The 20184-nt window shown below is 60.1% G+C and overlaps 6 protein-coding genes across 6 annotated transcripts; 4 read left to right on the forward strand and 2 right to left on the reverse strand.

The window, feature by feature from the left end:
- Positions 1–242: 242 nt before the first annotated feature.
- SPBR_05828 (GMC oxidoreductase) lies at positions 243–1898 on the reverse strand (the record flags this gene model as incomplete). The annotated part of the gene is made up of 1 exon (XM_040764091.1): positions 243–1898. The coding sequence occupies one exon, from the start codon at positions 1896–1898 to the stop codon at positions 243–245; it is 1656 nt and encodes a 551-aa protein (XP_040622075.1).
- Positions 1899–3450: 1552 nt separating this feature from the next.
- Positions 3451–4971, forward strand: SPBR_05887 (betaine-aldehyde dehydrogenase; the record flags this gene model as incomplete). Its single annotated transcript, XM_040764150.1, has 1 exon — positions 3451–4971. The coding sequence occupies one exon, from the start codon at positions 3451–3453 to the stop codon at positions 4969–4971; it is 1521 nt and encodes a 506-aa protein (XP_040622076.1).
- An 811-nt stretch (positions 4972–5782) lies between these two features.
- On the forward strand, positions 5783–6544 carry SPBR_06167 (short chain dehydrogenase; the record flags this gene model as incomplete). Its single annotated transcript, XM_040764429.1, has 1 exon — positions 5783–6544. The coding sequence occupies one exon, from the start codon at positions 5783–5785 to the stop codon at positions 6542–6544; it is 762 nt and encodes a 253-aa protein (XP_040622077.1).
- Positions 6545–7271: 727 nt separating this feature from the next.
- On the forward strand, positions 7272–9194 carry SPBR_05739 (uncharacterized protein; the record flags this gene model as incomplete). The annotated part of the gene is made up of 1 exon (XM_040764002.1): positions 7272–9194. The coding sequence occupies one exon, from the start codon at positions 7272–7274 to the stop codon at positions 9192–9194; it is 1923 nt and encodes a 640-aa protein (XP_040622078.1).
- A 2563-nt stretch (positions 9195–11757) lies between these two features.
- Positions 11758–14343, forward strand: SPBR_05627 (O-glycosyl hydrolase; the record flags this gene model as incomplete). The annotated part of the gene is made up of 1 exon (XM_040763890.1): positions 11758–14343. One exon carries the CDS (start codon positions 11758–11760, stop codon positions 14341–14343), a length of 2586 nt encoding a protein of 861 aa, XP_040622079.1.
- A 663-nt stretch (positions 14344–15006) lies between these two features.
- SPBR_05482 (uncharacterized protein) lies at positions 15007–20061 on the reverse strand (the record flags this gene model as incomplete). The annotated part of the gene is made up of 4 exons (XM_040763746.1): positions 15007–15929; positions 16035–16266; positions 16603–19956; positions 20053–20061. The coding sequence occupies 4 exons, from the start codon at positions 20059–20061 to the stop codon at positions 15007–15009; spliced, it is 4518 nt and encodes a 1505-aa protein (XP_040622080.1).
- Between the last annotated feature and the right edge of the window lie 123 nt (positions 20062–20184).

Consider the following 20184-nt stretch of genomic DNA (forward strand, 5'->3'; position numbering starts at 1 on the left):
GGGTTCAACAACGTGATGACCAAATTTTACATACACTTTCCATCGCTCCCTATTTATGGCAATATGTCACAATCTATGTATTGCTTTTGAATGGCTATCATAACATATGTTCACTTGCAAGCTTTCAAGAGCGGTTCCTTGCTTGCGCGTCCGCGGGACGCCCTTCCAACAGGGTATATATACAAAACGCATCCGGACATTTTCTTTTGCATCCGATGCCGCGCCTCGACGCCGCAACACATCTACAGCCGCGCATCGGCGCGGCCGTTGGCCTCCTCGATCATCATCTCCGCGCACCGCTCCGCCACGCCGAGCACCGTCAGCATCGGGTTGATGGAGGGGATCGTCGGGAAGACGCCGGCGTCGGCAATGCGCACGCGCCGCATGCCCCGCACGCGCAGGCGCTCGTCGACCACGGCCAGCGCGTCGTCGCCCATGCGGGTGGTGCCCACGGGGTGGTAGACGGTGTGGGCGGCGCGGCGGGCGTACTCGCTAATGTCCTCGTCGGTCTGGACCTGGGGGCCGGGCGCGACCTCGCGCAGGATCCAGTCCTTGAAGGGCGCCTGCTCGGCAATCTTGCGCGCGGCGCGGATGCCGTGCACGAACGTGGCGGCATCGTAGCCCTCCGGGTCGGTGAAGTAGCCAAAGTCGAGCGCGGGCTTGACGCTGGGGTCGGCGCTCGTGAGGTAGAGGGTGCCGCGCGAGCGGGGCCGCGGGATGTTGGGCGTCATGCAGAAGGCGTAGCCGTCCTTGGGCACGTCGTAGCCCAGGCGCTCGGTGTTGAGCGTAAAGGGGATCTGGTAGCAGTGCATCATGACGTCGGCGATGTCGCCGTCGGGCAGGCCGGCCGGGTTGGCCGCGCTCGCGCGGCCCTGGTCGGCGTTGGGCGGCTCGCGGCGCAAGAAGATGCCGGCGTCCGAGTCCATGGTGGTCTGGTTTGCGGGGACGGGCTTGTTGAGCTCAAAGATGATGATGGTCTCGGGGTGGTCGCCGAGGTTCTTGCCGACGCCCTGGATGTCGCGGACGACCGGGATGCCGAGGGGCGCGAGCTGCTCGCGCGGGCCGAGGCCGGACAGGAGCATCAGCCGCGGCGTGTCGACAGCGCCGGCGCACAAGACGGTCTCGACCCGCGCGCGCAGCGTCCGCAGAGAGCCGTCCTTGAGCCGGACGTCCACGCCGAGCACCTCGTCGCCGCCCGCGACGTTGATCTTGGAGACCCAGGCCTCGGTCAGGATGGTCAGGTTGGGCCGCGGCTCCTCGCCGCGCAGGATGGGGTGGATGTAGGCGACGGAGGCGCTCGAGCGGTGGCCGGTGTCGGGGTTGTAGCTGACGGAGAAGAAGCCCACGCCCTGGCGCAGGGCACCGCTGCTCTTGATCTCGCGGTTGAAGTCGTGGATGACGGGGATGTCGAGGGCGGCGCTGCAGGAGGCGACCCAGTCCTTGCACAGCTGGTTCTGGTGGTTGGCGTGGACGACCTGGACGGTGTTGCGCAGCTTGTCGAGGGCGCGCATGAAGACGGGGAAGGTCCAGCCCTTGGCGCCCATGGACTGCCAGATCTGGAGATCGAAGGCAAAGGGGCGGAAGGAGATGAGGGTGTTGTGCGAGGAGCAGCCGCCGAGGACCTTGGCGCGCGAGTGGCGGATGTGCGAGTTGCCCATGGGCTGCTCCGTGGTGCCGTAGTCGTAGTCGAGCTCGCCGCCGAGCAGGGCCAGCCACTGGCGCAGGTCGAGGACGCGGTTGTCCATGAAGTCGCTGGGGCCGGCCTCGATGAGCAGGATCTTCTTCTGGGGCAGGGCAGCGGCGAGGCGCGAGGCAATGACGCAGCCCGCAGTGCCGCCACCGACGAGGACATAGTCAAAGTCGTCGACCTGCGACGGGGCAACGTAGGTGGTCGTCATGATGGGTGATGGGTGGGTGAGGGAGGCAGACGCTCTTGGCTGTCGTGCTATCGAAAGGAAGGCGGGCAGAGCAGGTAGACGGACGAGTCGAGGACGCCGAGGAGGGGTCCGATCACGTCAGTTCAGGGTCCAGGCGGCACGGGAAGCGGCACGGGAAGAAGATGTGAAGGAACGCAATGTGAAGCTTGTCTACGACAGACAAACCGGTCAAACGAAGAACAGACAGAAAAAGAATGGCAGGACAAAAGAAAAGAAGAACAAGAAAGCGAAGCAAACGCTGTGAAATGACAGCAAAACCCGGAACTTTAAAAGGTACGAGTCGAGTGGAAAACAAAGACTAAAATAAAGACTAAAGAAAAAACGAAAAAAAGAAGAAAAAAAATTGACAGGTACAAAGGTCCCCTGCTCGCTGATCTCTGTGAACTCAAACTCGCGCACACTAACACTTACACAAACCACACACATTCCCAATGAAGAACTCAAAAATCTCGGTCAACATTGGTCCAAGACACGCGACAGGTGACAGCAGGTACATTGACGCTAATATTACACCGAACCACCCTGCCTGCAGCGTCTCCTCTCCTTTCCCTCCGCTTCGTATCGGCAATGATGTCCCCGCAAGGAAGAGACGGTTGGTTGTTGGGTTGTGGGTTTGTCGTTTCTTGGTTTGGCCCGTTCTTTTGCGTCCTTTCTTGGCTCACCGTTCAAGCTTTTCTGGCATCACCACTTGACCTCCTCTGATCGCCGACTGGACAGCATCTGCAACCGTGCTGCAGAACGGGACTATGCTAGCTATCTCAGGCCGGCTTTTATCTTTTATCTCTGTCCAGCACGCCGTCGTCTCACGGTGTTTGCCGTTTGGGCGTCTCGGCGTGTCTTGTAAGGGTGTCGAGGCAGTTGTACCAGGTGCGTCGCCGCCATCCTTTGTAAGTGGAGAGCCTTGCAAAGGGTCTTCGGTCCAAATAGCGGCCCCGCCGCCGCCCCATGGTACTTCGTACGTTTTAGCCCCATTTCTGCAGCACAACAATGCTACGAAACACCCTGTAACTCCGTACTGCAGACTTTTTTTGCTCTCTAGCGCGCTGTGACGTCACTGCGCCCGCTCTCTCGGCCGCCTGCCCCTCACTGTTTGCGTATTCGTAGAGTGATGTTCTCTCTTTCCCCTCTGCCTCGCAAAAGCGCCTGTGTAATCCTCGTATCTCCTGTAATTGCTGCGGAGGATACGACACCAAATTTTCGTATTGGAATAAGCGCCACTCGCTGTTGGTGACAATCTTTCTTCCCGCCACGGAAATTATCTGCGGTCTCCGATACGGATCCTGTCTTTTCTTTGGCAGTTGTCCATCGTTTCTGATTGCCTTTTTCGGACAGTATCCTTGCTGATCTCGACTTGAACGCCGTCTTATTTTTATTTTTATTTTTATTTTTTCTTATTTTTTTTCCTTGAACGTTGTCGACGATCCGCATGAAACTGCCTTCGACTGCCTCCCCGACCGTCTCGACCGTCTCGACCGTCTCCTCGACCGCTCCCATCACGCACAGGAAACTCACAATGTCCCAGCCTCAAGAACCTGACCGACACACCTTCTACGACGGCAAGCCCCAGCCGTCTTCGTCCACGTCCTCCTTCGCCTCCATCTACCCCGGCACGAACAAGCCCATCGCCCGCATCCACACGTCGTCTCCCGCTGCCATCGACGCTGCTGTCGCCAGCGCCCAGGCTGCTTTCCCGGGCTGGTCAGCCACCCCTCCGATCGAACGCTCCCGCATCCTTCTCCGCGCCGTCGCCCTTTTGCGCAGCCGCAACGATGCCCTCGCCCGCGTCGAGACCCTGGACTCGGGCAAGCCCTACAGCGAGACGTCCACGGTCGACGTCGTCACGGGCGCCGATGTGCTCGAGTACTACGCGGGCCTGATTGCGTCCGGCGGCCTCAACGGCGAGCACTTTGCGCTGCGGCCAGGGGCCGGCGGTGCCGTTGTGCAGACCTCCAAAGAGCCGCTGGGCGTGTGTGTGGCCATTGGCGCGTGGAACTACCCGCTGCAGATTGCCCTCTGGAAGTCGGCGCCGTGCCTGGCCGCCGGCAACACGCTCGTCTACAAGCCGAGCGAGTTCACGCCGCTGCACGCGCAGTCGCTCGCCGGCATCTACAAGGAGGCCGGCGTGCCGGACGGCGTGTTCAACGTCGTCTACGGCGCCGGCGAGGTGGGCGCGGCCCTGGCCGCCCACCCGGCCATTGCCAAGGTCAGCTTCACGGGGCAGGTGAGCACCGGCCGGCGGGTTGCGGGCGCGGCGGCCGGCCACCTCAAGTACGTCACGATGGAGCTGGGCGGCAAGAGCCCGCTGGTCGTGCTGCCGGACGCCGACATGGGCCAGGCCGCCGACGGCGCCATGATGGCCAACTTTTACAGCTCGGGCCAGGTGTGCACCAACGGCACGCGCGTGTTCGTGCCGGCGGCGCGCAAGGCCGAATTCGAGACGGCCCTGCTGCAGCGGATGCAGCACGTGCGCGCGGGCGACCCGTTCGACCCGGCCACCAACTTTGGCCCGCTCAGCAGCCAGACGCACCGCGACAAGGTCCTGGCGTACATCCGCCACGGCATCGAGACGGACAAGGCCACGCTGCTGCACGGCGGCCTGGGCCGCCCGGACACGATCCCCCGGGTCCCCCGCGACCTGCAGGACGGGTTCTGGGTGCAGCCGACCGTGTTCACCGACTGCACCGACGACATGAAGATTGTGCGGGAGGAGATTTTTGGCCCCGTGCTGTGCATCCTGCCCTACGACACCGTCGACGAGGCCGTGCAGCGGGCCAACGCCACCGAGCTGGGCCTGGCCGCCGGCGTCTTTGGCCGCGACCTCAACCAGTGCCAGCAGGTCGTCGGCGCCCTGCAAGCCGGCATCACCTGGGTCAACACGTGGGGCGAGTCGCCGGCCGAGATGGCCGTGGGTGGCTGGAAGCAGAGCGGCCTGGGTGTCGAGAACGGCCGCCGCGGCCTGGAGGCCTGGCTGCGCAACAAGAGCACCCTCATTGAGATGAGTGGCAGTGTGGCGACGGTGTTCTCAAAGTTGTGAGAGGCCGTGCCATCCCGCGTTGTGAAGGGAGAGTAAAAGTGATTTAGTTTGGACATAGCCCGCAATGATACACCTTTCGAGCGTAATGCAGCACGGACTTGACGCAATGTACACATAGGGAGATCGAATACGGAGATCGACCTCGGCCCCGTTACCACCGAAACTCTGGTACTGCTGGTATCTCTAGCCGCCACAACAGCCACGGAGCCATTTTGTGTGTGTTTTGGGCATGGTGAAGGGCGATGGAACTGTGGGTGATTCATCCCCAGCCAACAGGAGCTATCTTGGCAGTGGTGGCGTGCAGATCTGCGTCGCCGAGTGCGTCTTGGGCTGCTCAAACCCGGATGAGGCGTAACTCTGTTGCTCTAATTCCGACCACCAAACGCGCCAATCCGTCCAGCTCCGACAAACATCTCTGCGCAAGTCTCGGCCGGTACTGTAGATCTTAGCTTTTCTGCTAATGTGCCGCACCTTTCTTTCGAGCGGATGTGAGTAGCTCCGACTCAATTGGGCGAAAAAGATGCCATACGTGCGCGCTGAGAAGCGCAAAGTGCCAGGCTACATGACGTCTATTACGCAATGTCTTGTACTCTCGCAGTATAAAAGCGCCTTTGTCCACTCGCACCCGTCAATCGTCAAATGAGGAGTGTCTTTGCATTTCCATCTCTTCCATCTCCATCGCGACATTGAACATCCTGCATCGGCAATTGCTGTTTAAATAACCTCATCCAAGACATCCTTCGCGATCATCGAACCCCACAAACAATCCCACCCGAATCTCACCAAACTCCATCACCACCCTGCATTCACCATGTCTCTAAAGGGAAAGGTTGCCTTCATCACCGGTGGCGGCAAGAACCTGGGTGCCGACATCGCCCGTGAGCTCGCGCCTCTCGGTGCCAGCCTGGCGCTCCACTACAACTCGCCCGGCTCCCAGGCGGAATCCGAAAAGACCCGGAAAGATCTCGCCGCCGCCTTCCCCGACATCAAGATCAAGCTCTACCAGGCCGACCTGACCACGGCCTCTGCCGTCACGGACATTTTTGCGGCCGTCCTCAAGGACTTTGGCCGCATCGACATCGTCGTCAACACCATCGGCAAGGTCCTCAAGAAGCCCATTGTCGACATCTCCGAGAAGGAATACGACGACATGTTTGCCATCAACAGCAAGGCCGCCTTCTTTATCCTCAAAGAGTCCGCCAAGCACGTGTCCGACGGCGGCAAGGTTGTCACCATTGTCACGTCGCTGCTCGCCGCCTTCACCGGCCTCTACACGTCCTATGCCGGCTCCAAGGCCCCCGTCGAGCACTTCACCCGCGGCGTCGCCAAGGAGCTGCAGCCGCGCGGCATCAGTGTCGTCGCTGTCGGGCCGGGCCCGATGGATACCCCCTTCTTTTATTCTTCGCCCCCCCAGGAGTCGCCTGAGGCCGTAGAGTTCCACAAGAGCCAGGCTATGGGCGGCCGCCTGACCGATACAAAGGACATCTCTCCCATTATCCGCTTCCTCGTCACAGAGGGCGGCTGGATCACCGGCCAGACCATCTTCCCGAACGGCGGCTACACGACACGCTAGGCGTATTGTTTTGATGGACTTGGACTACATGAAGGTTGTGGGTTTCGTACATGGAATAAGAAATATGCCTTAAATAAAAACTGGAAATAATATTATATTTTTCAGACAATAACAAAGACTTGACGCATGATTGTGGTATGTCAACTGTTCGTTTTATTGTTTATCAACGTTGTTTTTTTTTAAAAAAAATAATAATGATAAGTTAATAAATGAAAAGAAAAAAAATAAGAATAAATAGAATATTAACGTAAACTTAAAGTGGGACAAGTATTCCGTATCTAACAACAAAGAAAACCGAACAACATCGCCACCCGGTTGAAGTGCTATTCCGCAGGCTGCCTTTGTTTACACAACATCATGATCACCCTCTTCTCTATCTGCTTTCCACCTCAAACACTCTTGACATCAGTTGTCCGTTGTTGACCAGACCCGTTTCCAGCTGCATTACCACAAAGGCTGCACGTGACATCATGGCGGCGCCAAATCTGACGCCTCCTTTGCTAGCCAGGCCTAATCGACCAGGGTGACATGACCGTGCTTTCTGCCTTGCCTTGCTTCCCTGGGAAACACGTCGCCTTGTTGGGATTGTCGCCAGGTTTGATGGAATTGGATAGACGCTTTTCATTTCTCGCATCTTGTATCAAATTGCATTCTCTCTCTCTCTCTCTCTCTCTCTCCCCCTCCCGACTTGCCATTCTCGTCCTTGGCGACCCTCCTCTCCAGTGCCATGGATAAGCTCAGCTTCGAGCTCCTTGAGCAGATCATCGGCCACCTCAGCGCCGGCGATGCACTGAGCCTGGCCAAGATGTCCCGCCGCATTCGGGCGGCCTGCCACTCGCGGCTCGACCCCGAGCGGTACTTGCAGCCCACCTTCAAATATGCGCGGTATCTGCTGGCCGCCATGACCGACTTTGGCTGTGTTCTGTCCGGGTCTCGCGCGCTGGAGTATTTTGTGCCCGGGTCCATCGAGCATCCGAGACAGTCCATCGGCGGCCCCGTCTCGGACTGGGACTTTTTGGTGCCGTGCCACAAAGGCAGCGTCTTTGGCATGATGGACGCCCTCGCCCGTTGCGGCGTGCGGTGGCAGGACCCAATGGCCGAACTGTTTGCCCTGGTCGGCAAGCCGGCCGGGTCGTCGGCAGTCATTCGGGCGCAGTCCGTGATGCGTATTTTGCCATCGCACCTAGCCAGCGACGCGCCGGAGGCACCGTCCGCCGAGGCCCTCGCGCTGTACCGGCGACTGCACAGTTTCGTCTATGTGCACACGGATGCGGCGGCCCGGTCGTGGGTCAGCGTGGAAGTCGTACAGGACCATCCTCCTGCCTCGAGTGAGCCGGGGTCGAACTATGCCTTTGAAGAGATCCTGCTACAGGACATGCAGTACCGCGGCTTCCACCCCCACACAGGGCGTCCTCTGACCAGCGAGGAGGTCGACGGCGCCGACATTGTCCCTACCGGGCCCGAGGCCTACCACGACTACGGCTACGCGCCGAACAACACAGTGCACTTGATCAACGGCTTCATCACACCGCCGGGCGGCCTGCGCCAAAAGGTGCAGCTGTTTCAGTGCCACCATGACAAGCACAAGGCATCGACGCCGCTGGAGTACATTGTCGACACGTATTATGCGACGCATGTGCAATGCTTCATCAGTGGCTGGGCGGCTGGCCACTTCTACTACGACCTGGCTCGGCAAAAGATGTCGCTGGCCTGGCATGTGCCGTTTGGAAAGGCAGAAAAAGCAGAAAAAGAACTCAAAACATGCATCCAGAAATACCGTGCGCGCGGCTACCGTTTCTTCCGGCCCGACGTCGGTGAGCTGGAGATGGACCGCACCTACTGCGCCGAGTACGATGACGATCTTGGGTGTGTGAGGCACGACGACAGCAACCCACTTTTTCGCAACGCTGTTTACACTCCCAAACACACATCCTTTGCCACAGCGGCCACTCCGGCTGATGTCACTCGCGCGTTCGAGAACATACACATCAAGCCAGGCCCAGTCGGTGCCGGCGAGGGGCCACGGCGGTGGCCATCACCACCGCCGCCGTCACCCCCGCGCCGCTCCGATACGGTCCTGGTCGGGGGGACCAACCCTGCCCCGCTGACGACTGTCAAGACCGGCCGTCTGAGCCACGAGGGTTACGCGACCTTGAAGCGGGATGGTGGCCGTATCAGCAGCGGCAAACTCGGCAAGACGGGCACGAAACTGGTCCGGTTCCACCGTCTGCAGGCCGGCCTTCGCGAGGCGACCCGGACGGACATTGAGGCAGCACGAGCAGCGCCCAAGTTGCAGGATTTTTACAAAACGCTCGAGTACCTGCTTTGCCGGTTCCAATTTGTGACGCTGGAGCGACCCGTCGCGGCCAAGTTGAAGCTTGCCCGCGCCGTCCCTTGGGGCGCCAACGACTCGTTCGGGTCCCCCAAGGCAGCGCCCAGCCTGTCCCAGGCGCTGGCGTGTGCCTCCGTCGGTGATGACGGCGACGACCTGGGCGCGCGCGGTGCGCCTCCCGGCACGCCAACCACACGCTTTGACAGCGCACGCAAAGAGTGGAGCAGCTATGAGCTGCTTCTCCTGATGACACCCACGGCCTGCAACTGGAACGACTGCCATGCCAGTCTCGGGTTCTCCTTGCCGCCGCAAATATGAGTTGTGACGGTGGCTGTTGTGACGGTGGCTGTCGATTGGTGTTTCGTGGTCTGATTGTTAAGAGATCTCCCGTGGATGTGTGCGCGTCGAGGTTACTGGTGTTTGTTAGACAAATTAAATGTACAGCGTATTCCCTAAACATCATGATACTGGTGGCCATTTTGAACATCTGGAAGAAATGCCTTCCTTCGCAGTTGTGGTGGTCGCTCAGGTCGTCTCAGTGCCACGACGCACGTGCGCCCTGCTCTTACCACTTTCGGTCGCTCAGCCAACCGATCGTCACCTACACCCACTCTCCCCTGTTTTAGCGCACGTCCAGTTGCTAAATTGGGCTGTACCAAATTAGTCATGTACTGATACGCATTGAACCGCTGTGTATACACATACCAAAAGGTATCGGTACTCTGCGATATGACCGCAGCCGCTTTCAGCCGCTGCGCCGGACACTGATCTGATGGCTCCAGGGGCCTTTCTTTCTGCCTCGAGCATTCTTCCACTGCCAGGAGACGCACGACGTCAGTTCCCTTGCGTGTCGCCCGTCGCTCTGGCAGCCACGAGGCTCAGCATTCCTCCGGGCGGCGATCATGCCCACCCAGCCTTTGTATTTCCTCAGGTGGCTTGGGCTTGGTCTTCGAGATGTCATCGAGGGCGTAATTACGACGTAAAAAGCGTAAAGCATGCCACTCCTCGGCGTGCGTTCACTGTTCAGTCGTTCTTTCCTGCGTTTTTGCCCTCGCAGCAGTCGTGTTCCTTCCTCTTGGCCAAGCCCTCCAATCCCCCTCGTCGCTGAAACAGACAGGAACGATCCTCTCGTTATTTGCTCTCCAAAAAGGCGTTGGTCGTAATTTTACGCACATTACGGACAGTACGGTTTACGAGGCGCTCCTTCCAACAGCGACCTTTTCTGGACGCTGTCAGCCTCGGGGCGGCGTTCTTGCCTTGCGAGCTTGCCAAAGTCGACATTCTGCAATACCCAGCCCTTTTGCCCCGATTTCTTTTTTTGGTCCTTTTCGCCTTTTCGTACTCTGCACAGCCTCATCGCACATCAAGGACCCAGGGACCCCAGCACCACCAAAACACAGTCGCACGAACCAAGGTTGCATCTGTCCAGGGTCTGAAGCAGGTCGAGGAGAGCCTCGTCCATCGCCCTAAACGGTCCCCCTTTCCCGGGGCAACACCAGGAAACAAGGGAAGTGGATTCGCAACCCAAAAGTTCAAGCTTCACGATTTTCCTCACGATTTTCCTCACGCCGCACACTCGCAGTCGCTCTTCGTCCTTGCGCATCAAACTTTGAAAGCATCCAAGAACCCAGGCCACAACCCAGCGCTGGTCCAGGATTGCAACGTCGCCCGAAACACTAGCCGTCCGCTAGCAGCGAGAGGCTCAACTAGTGACAATACGAGACGACAAACCCCCATCCCAGCGCCGCTCGAAAGTTGTAAACACGAGCGCTCCCCAGTCCTCCCCCAGTCATCCGCACAGTCTGGACACAGCAAGGTAAGCTCGTGGTCCTGGTGTTCATTACTTTCTTTTGCGGCCGTTGTCTCATCCGCCCTGCAGCTCCAGTCGACTTCACCCACTTTCTCTTTCTCTCTCTCCTCGTCCTTTCGACGGCCTGTCATTTCTCCTCTTGCAGTTTTTTGGTCTTGTCTTGTCTCGTCTCTCATTATCTGTCGCGAGTGTCTTGCTCGTTCCCATCGTTCGCTTCCCCTTTCTCCTGCTTCGACACCACCCCCCCTTGGGCACTTCTATTTTTTCTTTTCATTTCGTTTCTACTCACGCCACATCAGCCTCGTATTTCGCCCGTTTCCGCCGCGCCCGCCATCGTAGGTGGTAAGAGCTCACTCGTCCTGCCGTTGGCGGGCTCTCTCTCTCTGCCTCAAACAGCCGCATCGATCTTTTTACGAGCGCATTAACCCACGCTGTTCCGTTGCTCGTCCCGGCCGTTTTGCCAAGCCTTAACACGACCCTCGTTAAGGTTTGAGAACCTGGCAGTTGTATGCTGTCATTCTTGTCGCCCTGGCAGACGTTTCCGTACGACTCGTGTGCTTCGTACAACAGGACTGCCAGCTCGTCCCATGACAGCGCCAGAAAGGGGAATGCGGATATGACCCTCCTCGCCTGCGACTAGATTTGCTGTCTCTCGGTACGTCTCGCCCGCCTGCGCTCCATTTGGCGGTGTCGTGCGACCTGTCTCAAAGTATTTTTGCTTTTTGCATGCACCGTTCAGCCAGACTTTGATGCTAACAGACTGGACCGTTCAGCCAAACAGCCCGCCTGGGCAACCCCCCCCCCCCCCCCCCTCGACTTAACTCTCCTGCCGCCTCGTACACAGGCAGTGTTGATCGGTTGAGCCGACTGTCTCGCCATTTACCTTGTGGCGTTGTCTCCATTTGGCCGCCGCGTCCGCGTCCATCTATTTTCCTCCTGTCTTCCTCTACTTGTCATATTTAATTTGCTGCGGAGCAGCCTGATCACTGAAACCGGTTTTCTCTTCCGCTTTGGGACCTACTACCCCCTACCCCCTCCTCGCCCTCGTCCTCTTTCCTTTTTAACACCAACATGCCTCGCAAATATTCCTTCGAGTCCTCTGGACCGGATGAACAGGAGCCTCTCGACAATACCAGTACCCAGCGCTCCCCAGGATCTCGCCGCCTGCAAACAGCACAACCGCACCAACAGCACATCGAACTGGAACAGCACGAACCTTACTACGACGAACCACCGCAGGCGCCTGTCTACCAACAACCAGCGCAGGCGTCTCCACGGCAAGACCGTCAACAACATAACCACTACCCGCCGTCCAGTTCTCGCACGCCCCGTAACCCGGTCTTCCACCCGGACAGCGCCTACCACCAGCTCGCCGCCCAACGTCAGCTCGGCGCAGCCGCGCCTCTCCGAACGACAGCAATCGCTGGCGGAGCGGCAGACATCGTCTCCCCCATTTCGCCTCCTGCACCTCCGCCGCACGGCGGCACGCGCCAGCCCCTGGCCACGCCGCTCCCGCCGCCGTCAAACATCACACCCGGAGCCGACAACTTTAGCGAGTCTGCCGCGGGTGGCATGGCTGGTATTGCCTACAGCGTCGCCGATCGTAACCCAAGAGAGAGCGGAGTCGCGGCCATGAGAGGCATTCAGCAGCCGCAGCAGCAAGAGCAGCAGCAAGAGCAGCAGCAAATGCAGCAAAACTACCAGGGCTCCCCGCCACCGGGGTATCCTCAACACACATACCAGGCTGGACCCTACCCGTCGCAACAGCAACAGCAACAGCAACAGCAACAATACCGCGGATACAATGGCCCATACGACCAGCCGGAGCAAAGTCAGCCGTCACCACAGATGCTCCGCCCGGCGTACGGAGGCTCAGGTGGGCGCAACGTTGACAGGGACTCGAGGTCAAGCCTCCAAGGCCTTGGCGGTGCGGCGTACCCTCCGGGAGCTGGGACACCGGGAACGCGCACACCGTCACGGAGCCCTCACGGCAATTTCGGTGGCGACGTTTACACGGACAACCCGTACAACCGGTACTCCATGCACGACACGTCACTTGGTTATGTCAACCCCAATGAGATTGAAGACGATGGCGACGACGGTCTGGAGTACGGCCGCAGTCGCAATGCAAGAACGTCCATGCTGAGCTTGGCTGGCTACAGCACCAAAAGCAGCCGTAGCGGGACTGCCAGTGGTGCGGTTGGTCCGGCGGCTGTTGGTGCTGCCGCTGTCGGTGCTGCCGCTGTCGGGGCGGCAGCTGCAGGGCCTACAGCGACTGCGGCTCTCGCACACGGCAATGCAGGCGAGTATTCGCATGCACCAGGGATGGGGGGTTCTCCGGATGGCATCATGGGCGATCGCGTTGCGTCGTCAAATGGTGCACGCTACAATGCCTTGAACAACGGCCATTCTTACTACGCAGGTGGCGGTGGCAGTGGCGGTGGATATGACAGCGGCGCATATAACAACCTTGGTCGCAGCGGTGGCGCCCCCGAAAAGTCCGAATGGCTCACCAAACAAAGTCACAGCAAGAAGATTTGGAAGTGGGCCATTATCATTGGTATCGCGCTCGCCGTCATTGCCGGCGTTGTCCTGGGCGTTGTCTTTGGCGTTGTCCTGAAGAAGAAGGACGGCAGCAGCGGCGGTAACGATTCGTCTGGCACTGCTTCTGGTGACACCAACAAGAACGGCGATCTCGACATCAACAGCCCCGAGATCCAGAAGCTGCTCAACAACAAGAACCTGCACAAGATCTTCCCCGGCGTCGATTACACGCCCATCAACACGCAGTTCCCAGACTGTCTCGCCAACCCTCCGTCGCAAAACAACGTGACACGGGATATCGCCGTCCTGTCGCAGCTGACCAACACGATCCGCCTGTACGGCACGGACTGCAACCAGACGGAGATGGCGATCCACGCCATCAACCAGCTGAAGTTGCAGGACACAGTCAAGATCTGGATGGGCGTGTGGCAGGACAACAACCAGACGACGAACGCGCGGCAGCTGGCGCAGATGTGGGACATTCTCGACAAGTACGGCGCCGACCCGTTCAAGGGCGTCATTGTCGCCAACGAAATTCTGTTCCGGCAGCAGATGACGACGAGCCAGCTGTCGACGCTGCTGCAGTCGGTGCGCACGAACATGTCGTCGATGAGCATCAGCCTCCCCGTCGCGACGTCGGATCTCGGCACGGTGTGGGATGCCGAGCTGGCGCAGGCGTCCGACTATGTCATGGCCAACATCCACCCGTTCTTTGGCGGTGTGAACGCCAATGATGCAGCCGCCTGGACGTGGAACTTTTGGGAGACGAATAACGGTCAATTCTTCAAGTCCGACAAGAGCAAGAACATCATCAGCGAGACGGGGTGGCCGAGCGAGGGCGGCACCGACTGCGGATCCGGGTCCACGTTGACTGTGTGCCCCGATGCGGCCGTGGCCGGCATCTCCCAGATCAACAAGTTTTTGTCGACGTGGGTGTGCGACGCACTGACGAACGGGACCGAATACTTTTGGTTCGAGGCGTTTGACGAGCCGTGGAAGATCCAGTACAACTCGGGCGACCAGAACTGGGAGGATCACTGGGGCATCATGGACGTCAACCGCAACCTCAAGCCGGGCATCGTCATCCCCGACTGCGGCGGGACGACGGTATGAAAGCAGCCATCGAGGTCGAGGCTCGAGACTCGAGGCTCGAGGCTTGCTATATACTATGTGAGCAGCACACACAGCACATACTGGTACATGTAATGCGAGAGATGGGACGTTGTGCATTTGTATAAAACCGTTTATTTCTAGTTTACGTTGGGCTATGGCCTACTTTTTTAGCTTTGCGTTTGGTTGTCTTTCCCTTTATCTATTTTCTTTGCGCCTTTTCTTTGCTTGCCGTTTGCATGCATTCTCTCACCATTGGGGTTTTTGATATTTTTTGGGTTTTTGGTATTTTGTGGTAGGAAAGAGCTGGACAAGCATTTGGTTTTGTCTTAAAATGCTAGCAGGCGACATGAAGGTCACATCTTGTTTTCGCATCCTGTACATAGGTTTCTTGACAATGGGTCACTTGGACTCCTACTTTCAAATGCAACTGCGTCCAATAAGACGACAGACTACAGAATACTTTAGACGGCGTGGAAGACGGCATACTCAGCAGTCGATTTTGGTGCAAGATTTACCTGCATCTTCGGCTTCATTTATGTCCGAGAGTGACGTCACAAAGTCGATGACAGCGACATTTTATCCTGCGTCCTATGTCCATTAATTAGTGTACATTATCATTGATGGTCAGTTGTCTCGATTCCCAGATTGACTTCATTCAGGACTTTATTTCGCTTTACGTTCCATGTTGTCGCCGACCCATATCATCTTCCGCGAAACCAAAAACAGCAATCCACAATGGTTGAGACAAGACACGGCACTCAAACGACGAATGCGCCAGGCAAGGCAGTGAGCAGCAAGCCTGAGACAGACAGAGGCTCCAAGGACGGCGCGACCAAGTCCAGTGGCGCGAAGGTCAAGAATGAGCCAAGCGAGAAGCCAAGCGAGAAGCCCAGCGACAATGCCCGTGCCGGCGACAAGCACCAGCCGGCCGACCGCAGCCAGTCGCCCAAAGACGGTCGCAAACGGCACAAGACGGCACACGAGCAGGGCGGGGCGGATGCAGACGCAGACGCCGGCCCGGACGACAACGAGAATGACAACGCGCCCACCATTCTCGAAAAAGGCAACATCTACTTTTTCTTCCGCGCCCGCGTCGACATGGACGACCCCAGCAGCCTCGACGACGTCGCGCGCACGTACCTCGTCCTGCGGCCGCAGGCCAACGACGACACGGGTGGTGGTGACGGTGGTCCGCCAGGCGGTGACGGCAAAGGCCACACGCGGCTGCTGGCGCTGCCCAAAAAGGTGCTGCCGCGCACCGGGCGCGACCGCTTCATGGCGTTTGTGCTCGCGGCCGACGCGTCGTATGACAAGTTGCAAACGGAGTTTTTGTCCGGAAGCCGGGAGGGCGATGGCGACAAGGAACGGCATGTCCCGGCCGCCACAGCGTTCGGCGAGGGCATCTACGCCATCATCAGCACCGGCCGCGAGAGCCACCTGGCCTACGTCCTGACGGTGCCCGAGACGCTCGGTGCCGTCCAGCAGCAGATCGGCCTGGCCGCGAAGCAGGGCTGCTTCATCGTGAGCACCAAGAATCCGGCGTACCCGATGCCAGGCGGCGGCTCGATGGTCGGCGGCGGGCCAGACTATCCGAAAGCGTATGTATTTTGTACATCTGCACAATCTGTTCCACATGCAGTTCGTTTCTAACAAAACAGCATCAGCGAGTCCTTCCGGGCGCGGCGATGGACGCCCCTCCGTCCCGAGCACCTCGACTACGTCCACAGCCATGTGCTTCTCATCGGCGAGAGCAAGGGCACGGACAGCATCGTGAGCGACGAACACAGCGGCCGTGCGCTGGCGGCAGAGCTGGAGGAGCTGGCGGACGACGACCTCAACCGAATGCGCCGTCTGGGCCGCACGGAAGCCGAGGCGGTGTTTGCCAGTCTCCACGCAAAAGGACAGGCCAAAGGCCAGCCGGAACTGTCCCAAGTTTTTGACTACAAGTCATTGTAATAAAATAATGTAAAAATAGAAATCGGCATGACAAAGGTGCGCGTAAAAAGCTGTTGCAATATTACAAACCTAGTGACCCAGAAACAAGACACCAAAACCCGCTTTCCCATCATGTCCATGTAACGCGGCCAGAAACCTGTGCAATCACCGAGCATTCAGATGCTGGATTGCCGTGAGCCACTTCTTCTCGTCCGCCCTATAATTGTTTTGTTAGATGCAACATGAAAGGCCACCAGAGCGATCATCAAGCGGGGCGAAAGGCACTCACTGGTCAAAACGCAGCAACTTCCCCAGCACAGGCACCAGTTGGGCCCGCAGTTTGTTGTCCTTTTGCTCCAGGAACTGCAGCAGGATCGTCTTGAGGTACATGGCATCGGCACCGGCCGCGGCGGGTGTGCCATTAGACGACCGCGCCGATTCCATCGAGTGCCGCGCTCCGTCCGCACCGGCCGCCACACTCGAGCTGCGCGCGCCGCCCGGCGACGACGGCGACGGCGACGGCGACGGCGAGCTCGCGTGCAGGCGGCCCTGCTGGCCCTTGGCGTCGCGCAAGAGCTTCTCGTAGCGCTGGCGCTGCTCGTCGAGGACGCGGCGCTGGTCGCTGTTCTTCTTTTCGACGTCGCGCACCTGCTGCTCCGAGGCATCCAGCGCGGTGCGGAGGCTCGCGACCGTGGCGCGCATGTCCTCGACCTCGGCCGCCGCCTTGGCCTCCACCTGCTCGAGCTCCTCGCGCCGCCGCCGCCAGTCCTTTTCGCGCTGCTCGGCGTCGTCGCGCTCGTTGGTGAGGGCCCTGACCTGCCGCTCCAGGTCGCGCACCTTGCCGCGCAGGTCCTCGGCCTCGCGCGCGCGCCGCCGCGCCAGCGTGTTGGCCTCGTCCTCGACGCGGTCGCGCTCCTCCAGCGCGGCGTCCATGCGCGCGCGCATGTCGCGCACCTTGCTGTCGGTCTGCTCGTTCACGCCGGCCAGCAGCTGCCGCATGCTCTCGGCCGCGCGCGTGCGCTCCGCCAGCAGCGTCTGGCACTCGGCCAGCTCCTCGTCGCGCGCCTCCGCCTGCGCCTGCGCCTCGCGCAGCTGCACGGACAGCTCCGCCGTCTGGTCGCGCATGCTGCCCAGCAGGTGCTGCGCGTTGGTGTACTGCGACGTCTTGAGGGCCGCCTCCGCGCGCAGCGCCTCCTGCTCGCGCCGCAGCTGGCCGACCTCGTCGTCCAGCGCCCGCAGCCGCGGCTGCACCGCGGCCAGCTCCTCCTGCAGCCGCTGCAGCGCGCGCGTCGCCTTCTCCTCCTTGGCGCTGAGCTCGATCTTGTCCGCCTCGGCACGCCGCAGGTCCCGGCCGGCCACGCGCTTCTCGTCCTCGAGGCGCAGCTTCGCGTTCGTCTCGGCCGCCAGCTTGTCGCGCAGCGCTTTGAGCTCGGCGTCGCGGTCCGCCGCCAGTCGTTGCGCCCGCGCCGTGTCGAGCTTGGCCTCCCGCTCCCGCTTTTCCAGGGCACGCATCTCCGCCGTCTTGGTCGCCAGCTCCTCCTGGGTCGTCTTCAGCGTCGCGGCGTCGGCGCGCAGGCTCTTCAGCTCGGGCTGCGCCTTTTGCAAGATCTCGCGCAGACTCGCGAGCTCCTTGTACCGCGTCTGTGACAGCTGCTGCGCGGCGCCCAGGTCGGCCTGCAGCGTCGTCGCCTTGGCTTTGGCGTCGTCGTGCTCCTTCTGGAGCGACGCGAGCGCCGCCTGCAGCTGGGTCGACTGGGTCTGGGACGTCGACGACGACGACGCGATCTGCTTCTCCAGCTCCGCAATTTGCTTCACCAGCGCGGCCTTTTCGCTCTCGAGGCTCTTGATCGTTTCCTTGTCCTGGACGTGGTCCTGGCCAATGGTCACCAGGTTCTCCCGCAGGGTCTCAATCTCCTCGCGCAGGTCCTCCTCCGTCTTCCGCTGTTTCGACAGCCGCTGGATCCGTTCGTCCTTGGCCTCGACGTCCTTGAGCAGCCGCGCCACCTCCGCCTGCAGCTCGGCAGCGTCCGGACCGTCGCTGGCGCCACCCACGAGCGTGCGCTCGGATGTTTCAGACAGCGCAGGCTCGTCGGCCGCAGCCAACGACGCGGCAGCAGTTGCCGCTGTCGTAGCAGCAGCAGCAGCGCCACCAGCAGCTCCGCCGGCATTCTTCTTCTTCTTGTTCTTCTTCTTGTTTTTGCCAGAGCCGCCGCCGGTCTGCTGCTCTGTGCTCGGTTCCGGGGCAGCTGCAGCGGCCGCGGGCGTGGCATTGGCAGGTGATGCAGTGGCAGCGCTCCTCCTGCTCAGTTCCGCCACCTTGGCAGCCTGCTCGGCGTTTTGTTTTGTGAGGGACGCAATTTCGGAGGTCTGGTCGGCAATCGTCTTGTCCAGTTTCGCCGTGGCCGCGGTAAGCGTCTCAACTTGGCGCGCCAGCTCGCTGTTGCGCGTCTCCGAGGCCTTGCGCTTCTCCTTCTCCGCGTGCAGCTCTTTCTCCGATGTGGATTGGGCGTCGGCGGACTGGTCTTCCAGGGCCTTGAGCTTGGACTCGGTGTCTTGGAGGCGGTCGGCCAAGGCGGCATGCGACATGCTACCTGCCTTGGATGCGTCCAGCTCCTTCGTCGTGCTCTGCACACGCTCCGCCAGCTCCGCGTTGGCTTCCTTGGCGGCCGACAGGTCCTCATTCAGCTGCTGGACTGTGTCTTGCAGCTTCTCGATCTCGGCCGTCTTCTCGGCCGTCTCGGCCTGCAGTCGTGGCAGCTCGCTGTCGATGGAGAAAAACTCCTCGCCCCTGGTCTCTTCTGGCCCCTTTGCGACGTCCTTGGCATCGGCCTTGGACGACTTCACTGCGTCCAGCTCGTCTTTCGTCAAGCCGAGCTGCTTCTTCAAGTCGTCCCGGTCGGATGTCACGCGCTTCAGCTCGTCCAGGATCATCTCGCTCTTCAAGCTCAGCTGGTTGAGGTACTCGATGAGGGCGGTCGGGTCGCGGATGGACGTCAGAGGTGTGTTTTCGCGGAGGGCCCGTTCAAAGGGCTCAATCGCCGACACGCGGCCATGTGCTATCCGGTACGACCGCAGGAGCTCTGGGTACGTCTTTTCGAGCTTGTCAAGCTTCCGCAGTCGCGCCTGGACGTCCGGAGTGAGCTCGGCTTTTGGTCTGGGCGCCACGGCCGCTGGTGCGCCTTTCGGCGTGTCGGTCGCAGAGGGCGGCGACGTGTCGCCTGGCAAGCCGGCTGTCGCAGCACTCGCAGCACTCGCAGTCTGGTCATCTTCATCGCTGCGCCTCTCTACCGACTTTCCCTTGTCCTTGCCGCCCGCCTTGCCTTCCGCCTCGCCCCCTTCCTTAGCCTCGTCTTCGTCGTCGTCGTCCGCTCCCTCGGCGGCGGGCGTTCCTGGCGTCGCTGAGCGCGCCGGCTCGTCGTTGTCCTCGAGGGCAAAGGCATCTTCAAAGACGCTTGGGTCCACATTGGGCACACCGTCGTTTGTGCTGGTGTCTTGGCTGGGCTTCTTCGGGCGCGTGCGTCGTGCCGCTTGTCCGTCGCCGCGTGCGCTGCCGGTCCGAGAGACGGATGTTGATCGGCGGCTGGGCGATGCGGAGCCTGGCGATGCCACCCCCTCGGAGGCTCTCTGCTGGCGGGCCTGCTCCTCGGCAATGGTCCGATCGATGGCGCCACGGATTCTCTACTCAACGGTCAAAGGTACCCAGTCAGCAAAGCAAAACAAAAATACAAGCAACGGACGCCGTCCCCCAGGATCGGGACATTGTCAATGCCCTACCTGAAACATGATGGGTGTTCGTCCCTCGGTCTGTGTTGCCGATCCCGGTTCTCGTCAACTCGCCGTCCCGTCGTCCTGTCGTCCTGTCGTCCTTCTCAAGCGTCCGTCAGGGAATGCGACTTGCGATCCTCA

The sequence above is a fragment of the Sporothrix brasiliensis genome, assembly GCF_000820605.1.
Source record: "Sporothrix brasiliensis 5110 chromosome Unknown Cont15, whole genome shotgun sequence".
NCBI classification, from domain to species: domain Eukaryota; kingdom Fungi; phylum Ascomycota; class Sordariomycetes; order Ophiostomatales; family Ophiostomataceae; genus Sporothrix; species Sporothrix brasiliensis.